This window comes from Carya illinoinensis, chromosome 6, assembly GCF_018687715.1.
Source record: "Carya illinoinensis cultivar Pawnee chromosome 6, C.illinoinensisPawnee_v1, whole genome shotgun sequence".
Classification (NCBI taxonomy): Eukaryota; Viridiplantae; Streptophyta; class Magnoliopsida; order Fagales; family Juglandaceae; genus Carya; species Carya illinoinensis.
In genome coordinates, this window is record NC_056757.1 from 25,112,207 (window position 1) to 25,121,148 (window position 8,942).

Consider the following 8,942-nt stretch of genomic DNA (forward strand, 5'->3'; position numbering starts at 1 on the left):
CAGACAATGCCCAAGTAATCTCTGAAAACTTATCAAAATTTCAATAATGGTCAGGGCAAAAGATCAACATGCAAAAATCCACCATCTTCATTACAAGAAATGTCAACTCTGAAGCAAAGTCATCAATTCATAATTGGCTTCCATACAAAGTCTCCTAAAAAAATGGAGTATTTGGGTCTCACAACTACTATTGGAAGAAACAAGAAAGAAAACTTCAAAGATCTTCTAAGCAGAGTGGAGAAAAAATTAGAATGATGGAAAATGAAATTATTATCACAGGCGGGCCGAACAATGCTAATCAGATCTATAGCCAGTCCTATTCCAACATATAGCATGTCAACCTTTCAACTCCCTAAAACAATGTGTAAGATCTTAGACACAAGCTTCAAAAACTTCTGGTGGGGATTCCCAAAAGATAAGACCCATAATCTGACCCTTAAATCGTGGAAATCCATTTGCCAACCAAAAATCTCAGGTGGTCTTGGATTAAGACATACGACAAACATGAATCAAGCACTTCTAGCAAAAACGGGATGGGAAATGTGTGAAAGTCAGAATGGACTATGGTATGAAATTTTAATAGCCAAATACCTTAGAAACTTGGAATTTTGGAAAGTACAACAACGACAATCAGATTCTTACTTTTGGAAAGGAATTCTACAAACAAGAGATACAATTAGAAAAGGAAGATGTGTTCAGACAAATAATGGTCTCACAACTAACATATGGGAGGCACCATGGATTCCCACTATGGAGAACTTCAAACCTAGCCCATTGCAGGGAATGGATCAAGCCCACCCAGAATTAAAAGTATAAGGAAAATGCAAGACTTATTTGAACAAGAGAGCATCAACGAAATTTTGAAAATCCCTCTACCAATCTTCTCACACAACCAAAACAGAACAGTTTGGGCCCCATCTCATAATGGAAAATTCACAGTAAAATCAGCATACCAAGTGATAATCAATGGGCAAGAAACATCTCACCAAAGTGCATCCCAAAGTTTATTCAAGTCAATATGGAAGCTGAAAATTCATGAAAGGCACAAACTATTGATATGGAAGCTGCTATGGAACATTATTCTAACCAAAGCAAGAGTGAACGAAGTCATCTCAAACTTAGTTTCAGAAGAATGTCTGATGTGTAATCAAGCTGAAGAAACTGCACTTCATCTCTTTATCAAATGCCCAATCATGAGAATACTCTGGTGTCAAAACTCCTGGCCTTTAAATCTAGAAAATCTCCCAATCTACTCAATTTCAGACTGGATCAAAATGATTATTTCCCCAAAGGAAGAACTAGGCCTTTAAGAAGCAGAAATTCACTCTTTTCAACTCTTTGCAGTTATAACTTTAGACTTTATCTGGAAACAAAGAAATGACATAGTGCACAACCAACTCCAATTCTCCTTCGAAGAAGCAAAAATCCAACTGAACCACGTCTATCTCAACTACCAAGAAGCTTGGAAAACAAAGCATAAGGACAAGCTAGAAATATGGAAACCTCCACCACCAACTTTCCTGAGTTACTCATTTGATGCTGCAATCAGGGACAATTTTTCCACTATTTCAGTTATATGCAGAGACCACACAGGTAATATTCAGCAAATTCAAATTGAAAAAACCCAATCCCAGAATCCTCTAGTGGCTGAAGCAACGGCAACTCTCCTTACCACAAAAATGGTGGCATCTTCCAAGCACACTCGAGTTTTGTTTGAAGGAAACTCTCTAATGGTTTTCTCAGCAATATCAGAACCATCCTCAACATCAAACTGGATCATTTCCCATATCATCAAGGATATTCAACATCTTTACACAAGTCATAGGTTTTGAAAATTTGTAAAAATTTATCGATCTGCAAATCGATGCGCGTATTCTGTAGCGTAATGGGCAGCAACCAACCTAGTTTTTGGAAGCATACCCCTAGATAGTTTTTTCAGTTTCTTTTTTTTTTATCCACCTTGAACTAGTTCTGTATTTGTACTTTGTAGTATCAATATATATATAACATGCTTGATTAGAAAAAATAAATAAATTGTAGTTGTCCTCCTGGTCCTACCTTGCATTTCTGGGTAGCTGACAGACCCACTTAAATGATGGGGTCCATTTTTCTTCAGAGGTCGGTGATCGTTGTAACTCCCATGACAATTTTGATACAGATCCCTACGAAGTGGCAGTTGAACTTGTTCCTAGTGAATTTAAGGCCTAGCCTTTTTCCTGAAAACAGAAGCCCCACCCCTGTGCCACTACATTTCGCTATATATACATGCCTTCGCCTGGTTCGAAACTGCATCACTCCAAGATCAAGTTCTCTCTCATTTTCACTTTGATTTCCACTACCAAGAGGGGAAAAAAATGGCTGCCATTGATAAGCTTGATGTGGAAGTTGAGGTGAAGTCTCATGCAGATAAGTTCTGGGGACTCATAAGGGAGTCTGTGACTGTCCTTCCTAAGGCTTTCCCTATTGATTACAAGAGCATTGAAGTTCTTGAGGGCGATGGAAAGTCTGTTGGATCTGTTCGTCTTGTAACTTACGGAGAAGGTAATATTGGGGTAATTCTTGCCTAAAACTAGTAATAATTTGGTAGAACATTGCAATAATGCCCTTGCTCCTCTTTCAGGGTCCTAAAAGGTTTAGATTTAGTACTAGCTGAGGATTATTTTCTTATCACTTTGGAAGTGTGCATATGATATGCTAGAATCCTTTTGTTCTTGCATGCTTGCTATATAACTTGTTCATGGGTAGTAATCATGCTGGATTCAATCTGTAAATTGTATTTGTGTTGACATTTATTCCTTTATCGATCTTTTTCACGTGTGGATTAGACGATTTCCTCAATTACACAGGATTTGAACTCAAAATCTGGCTTATAATACCATGTTAAATTGGTTTGGTTGATTTGTTTTCATTTCTAGGTTCACCTATTGTCAAGATTTCCAAGGAGAAGATCGACGCTTTTGATGAAGCAAACAAGACGATGGCATATACAGTGGTGGAGGGTGATATCCTGAAATTCTACAAGCATTTCAGATGCCACATTACTGTAACACCCAAGGGAGATGGGAGCACGGTGAAATGGCTCTGTGAGTTTCAGAAGGCCACCGACGAGGTTCCAGACCCACATGTCATTAAGGATTTCGTTGTCAAAAACTTCAAGGAGATGGATGATCTTGCTCTCAAGGCATAGGTCCCATTTTGGTGGGGGGCTTTCCGAATATTAGGGTCTAAAAATCAATAAATAATGGGCAGGCAGTACTGCATTCATCTTAATTCGTACGTAGTTACTTTGTTGGCTGAAATACTTATATGTTCTGGATGATGTTATTTAAAGAGATCATTCTGCTGCTATTAGCAATAAATAAGGATTAAACTTGAAATGCATTTGATGATATGATTCCATCACCAACACCAACAAGATCTAATTTCTTTATCAGCTCTAAGATAAGCTCGATGATTTTTACATCATTACAATAAAAGTGATATTCATATGATGAACAGTAAATAAACAGTAAAAAAATTAAAATTTATGCCATTAAAAAGAGTAATTTAAATATAGATCATAGTCCTAGTTTTATATTTTTTAAATCAGTAATGTAATAAACCTACATCCGAGGCTGATTAATATATGGAACAGAAAAGAGAGGTTTATGAAAAGAACATTACTCCATATTAGGACGATTACTGAACCCAATTGTGCAGTGCAGTACTGCAAACAGTGGCCCATCACTGTTGTAATGGCTACCATACAGATATATATATATATATATATTTATATATATGGTATCATGTGTGGCATTAATTCTTCTGCAGGGACTAGCTGCTAGCTAGGGGACTGCCTGGAATTTAAATGCCTGCTATTGGGTCTACTTGTAAATCGTTAATTGCCACTGTCTTACCTTGTTTGGTCTAAAACTTCTTTTCTGTAAATATTTAGTTCCAGTCCAGCTCATCTCTTATATGGATAAAAGTCACCTGCAAGTTGTTCAACAACAGCTGTAGTAGTTGCAGATAGAGAAAGGTTTTTACAAATAAATTTAAAAATTAATGTAATTTGATGTAATGTATTAAATTATAAAATTATTTTTTATTCTAAAATAGATATAATATAACATACAAAATTATGTCAATTTATGAATTTATTTTTTATAAAATTTCTTTATGGTTATAACACTTCTATGACAAGTAATTCCTTTGATTCCCTTTCTTTATAAATAAGATAAGAGTATTATGAGTTGGTACCACAAGTATACCTAATAATTACTACATTTATTTCAATGATCATAGAGCAATTGAGGACTTAGGTCCTGTATGATTATCTATTTCATTGCATCTCATCTCATATTATTATTATAATTTTCATAAATTCACACATAAAATATAATAAAAAATTATATTTTTTCAAATCTCAAAACAAAACTAATATTAAAAAATTATATTATAACAATATTTTATTCAACTTTTAAAAAAATATCTCATTTCATCTCATCTCATCTATATAACTAAACGGGACCTTAATAGAGAAGATTATAGAAGCTTAAAGTATAAAAGGGTTAGACTAGGTTGAGACTACTTCACTACTAATTACAAATAATTCACAATTATTTAGAAATTATTTATTATTATTTACAAATTATTTAAAATTATTTGAACATTCAAACGTAAACCAATCTATGGCATCTGAAGGGTTGATGGGCTCGACGAGTACAAGTCATCGAAAGGGCGTTAGCTCCAAAGAGACAAAATGGTGGTTCGGCCCTTGTGGTTTAAGGATTGTGTTAAATGGTTGTGGGCCTCTTTGTCGGCTTCGATTATTGGCAATTGTCACATCGGTCTTTTTTATTTCACACATGAGCTTAAGTCAGAATCAGATTAATTGGCAATTACAACTTAGTTATTAGATTGTATCTTTCATAAATAAAATAATTAAATTTATCTCTTTTCATTAATTTTTTTTTCAAACTTCTTTTCATCAACTTAAACTTTTAAAACAGATAGTATTAATTTCATATGATATTAAATTAGAGATATTCTTAAATTTAAATTCTAATTCTACACATTATTTCATTTAAGAATTTTGCTACATACAAATAAAGTTGTGTACTAATCTTTGTACTAATACTAATTCATACATATTCAAAATTTAAATTAGCACTGTTTTCAATAAAATCTACTTTTTGACCAATCACATTAGATTGGTACACAAATTAATACACAATTATACTTGCAACTATATTTTTCCTTCATTTAATTAAATATTATACATTATTTATAACATTATTGACAATATGACTACAAACAAGTAAAATCGCATACTAATTTCCGTACTAATACTAATTTCTTCATATTCAAAATTTAAATTATTACTGTTTTCAATAAAATCTACTTTTTGATCAATCACATTATATTTGTGCATAAATTAATACACAATTGTATTTACAACTAAATTTTTCCTTCATTTAATTAAATATTATACATTATTTATAACATTATTGACAATATGATGTATGGAAATTTAGGCTACCTCCAATACCTCCACTACATACATAAATTTTTCAATCTTTCCATATTCTCTTCTTTTCAGTTACATCAAATTCTCAATATATATTCAAGGACGCATAACATTTTTGTATTTGACACATATATATGTCATTACAAGAAAATTAAATAATTATTGTTACTTATTTCTTACCAAAATTATTATTTTCTATTAAAATGAGTTACAAGAAATTAGTAATAACTGTCCAATTTTGTTGTAATGTGTAGATCATAATGCAACATTATTATTTATATGAAATTTATATTATATGCAGGAGTATTGTCACTATCTTTAAGGAATGGTCTAGGTAGGTAATTGAAGTTATGATGATGGAACATTTTTAACTTTTTTATGACATATTCTCCCATTAATATGGTGACAAAGGACACATTGCGAGTCCATAAATAATTAAGAAAACATGGACCAATTCCATGACCTATCTAATCGGAAGATCACATGTACCCGGTACATTATCACCCAAAAATACTTTCTCCAGAGTCAAGTCAGGATCGAAAAGATGTGGAACTACTTGACTTTATTTCTGTGTTTGGGTGCATGCATGTGGCCGGGAAGAGAAGACATGACATTCATAAAACATTATATATATATATATATATATATATATATTATATAATTAAGACAAGAAAATTTGCAGATTATATATATGGTGCACGTCACTATTCTCCTCTACGTACCGGACTTCTAAAATTTGAATTACTGCTTGATTTTGTTTACTTTTTGTGATTTTGTTTGTGCTGCAAATGATACTACGTACAAAATCTTACTTTTTGATCGCTTATTTATTTTAATATTTTTTATTTAATAATTAAAGAAGTAACTATTAATAAATTAATATTTTTATTTTTATTTATAAATATTTGAAGATATTTATAAATATTAATATATTTATAAATATTTATTTTTTGTAGAGATAATAGCAATGTCCATTAGGCCTCATTTGGATATACAGTTTAGATGAAATGAGGTGAAATAATTTAAATAATAATGAAATTTTTGAATTAAGATGAAATAAAATAATTTATAAAAAAAATATGTGTTTAGATAATGAGATGAGATGAGATAATTTTTAATTTTTAAGATTTAAAAAATATGTGGGTCCTACCATTTTAATTTTCACCCGAATTGTGCACCCTATCCTACAGTTTAGATTACAAGAAAACTACTTATTTATGATTTGTTAATTCTAACGAAATGATTATTTTTAATTAAAATTAATTTTAAATAATATTTTAATTATAATAAATTAGTCATAAAAGTACGTTGTTTCTTGTATTAGTTCACATTCTGTTGCCTGTCGATATCCTAACGGGGCCTGAAAGCCGAATCTTATGGAACAAAGGATTGGACCATCCACCAATAATATCCATATTCCAAACTTTTTTCTTTCATTCGGTTCATTTTAATAAGTCCAGTCTATAACCAATTAAGCCCACATTCGCCTCGGTCTGATAAAAAGTGAAGGGCCACAACTCAAGCCCGCGGCGACTGATGGGTAGGTTACAAGTGCTACGAAAACTGAACTAAAAAAAATGAAATTATATTAAAATTATAAAAATAAATAAAAAAATCTATTTACAAGCCTATTTTGGGAGCATCCAACATAACATTCAAGTTTTATCCCACAATGATGAAAAAGTATTGATATTTTAATTTTTTCATGAATATAATGAATCCCTCCATAAATAATATATCAATGTTAATACACTAGATTTGTAAATAGCAAAATTCTCTCATGCTGATTATCGGTTTTTTTTTATTTTTCTAATCAAGCTTGCATATATAAAAATATAAGTTTAAGTTACAGTTGAAGGGTTTTTGCCACTGTCAATAATAACAATACTAGAAGGTAAAATAGCTATGGGAATGCGACCAATAACACCATTTGTTGCTGCCCACTGTGCCACAAAATGCATAAATCAATTTTGAGATTGATTTATTTTTTTAAAGTACCATCCTTTCTGAGAAGCTAAGATACGGGCTATGTTATCCGAGATGTGATAGATTTGCCAATGTAAGGATTGGTTGATATTACAATGAGAGAATTATCTTCAAAAGTGACATTTGAGAATTTAATGTGCTGTGCCCTATTAATGGCTAGTTTAGCTACAAGTACTTCGGCTATTATTGAGATTGTTGTGTCAATTTCTTCTACCCATATTTGTATTACATTCCCTTTAGGGTTGCAACTTACCATAGAAGCCCATAAAGATGAAGTTCTGACTGCTGCATTAAAGGAAGGAAAAATATAGTTACAAGCATAATTGTACACTAATTTGTATATCAATATGATGTGATTAGTCAAAAAGTAGATTTTATTGAAAACAGTATTAATTTAAATTTTAAGTATGAATGAATCAGTATTGGTACACAGATTAGTACGCGACTGTGCTTGTATATAGCAAAACTCTTAAAGGAAATACTTATGTGATTGGGTTTAGGATTTTTCCAAGGAAGTATGATCTGATGAGTACTTTTCATTTTCCAGACTTATAGATTCTCTTGATAGGAGAAATCCAATTGTTCTTTTGCTTTCTGCAATGATAAGATTGACGGGTTGTGGACTATATCATTTCTCATCCGCCAGGTAAAATCCATTATTAAAGCCGCAAATATTTAAAAATGATAAACATCCTGTGAGTTTAGTCCCAGCTTTTGTTTTGGGTTGAGTATAGGAGCAATCAAATCCTAAATTGTAGTAATTTCCAAGGAGGAAAGATTTAGAGGCCACTTACTTTTGTTTTGGATTGAGTATAAGAGCAATCCAATCCTATATTGTAGTAATTTCCAAGAAGGAAAGATTTAGAGACCACTTACTTTGACTCTACAATATTCTTGAAAAATGGCATTCAATATAGAGATGAAATAGCGTTTCTTCTTACTCGTTGCACAATGGGCAATTGAGAGAGGGCATGGATGGTAAAAAACTCTTTAGTCTTCCTTTAATAGGTATTATATCCCAAAGAATTTACCATAGAATGAGCTTGTGGCGATCATGAATTCTCAATTTTCAAATCTTTTCGAAAGCAGTATTAGCAATGTTTGAGATGCTTACTAATGTTTGAGATGCTTACTTCCAAATCTTTCAATGGTGGTCTCTGTTGCCCAGATGACTAACACAAGAGGGGGGGTGAATTGAGTTGTATTAAAAAAATAACAATTATAAATCAAATATATAATATAAAATATAAACAAAATATGAAATAACAATAAATATAAAGAGTAAGGGTAAGAGAGAAGCAAACTCAGTATGTTAACGAGGTTCGGCCCCACTGCCTACGTCCTCGCCTCAAGCTACCCCTTGAGGATTCCCAAATTCACTATTCAACCTCCTTCAGGTGGAGATAGAAACCTATTACACCTTTGAACAACACCGCTACAAAGGATC

The 8,942-nt window shown here is 32.1% G+C and overlaps 1 protein-coding gene across 1 annotated transcript; it reads left to right on the forward strand.

Annotated features, from left to right (window-relative positions):
- The first annotated feature begins 2,268 nt into the window (after positions 1-2,268).
- On the forward strand, positions 2,269-3,381 carry LOC122312889 (MLP-like protein 423). Its single transcript, XM_043127560.1, has 2 exons — positions 2,269-2,541; positions 2,916-3,381. The coding sequence occupies exons 1-2, from the start codon at positions 2,355-2,357 to the stop codon at positions 3,185-3,187; spliced, it is 459 nt and encodes a 152-aa protein (XP_042983494.1). The 5' UTR covers positions 2,269-2,354; the 3' UTR covers positions 3,188-3,381.
- The last annotated feature ends 5,561 nt before the right edge of the window (positions 3,382-8,942 follow it).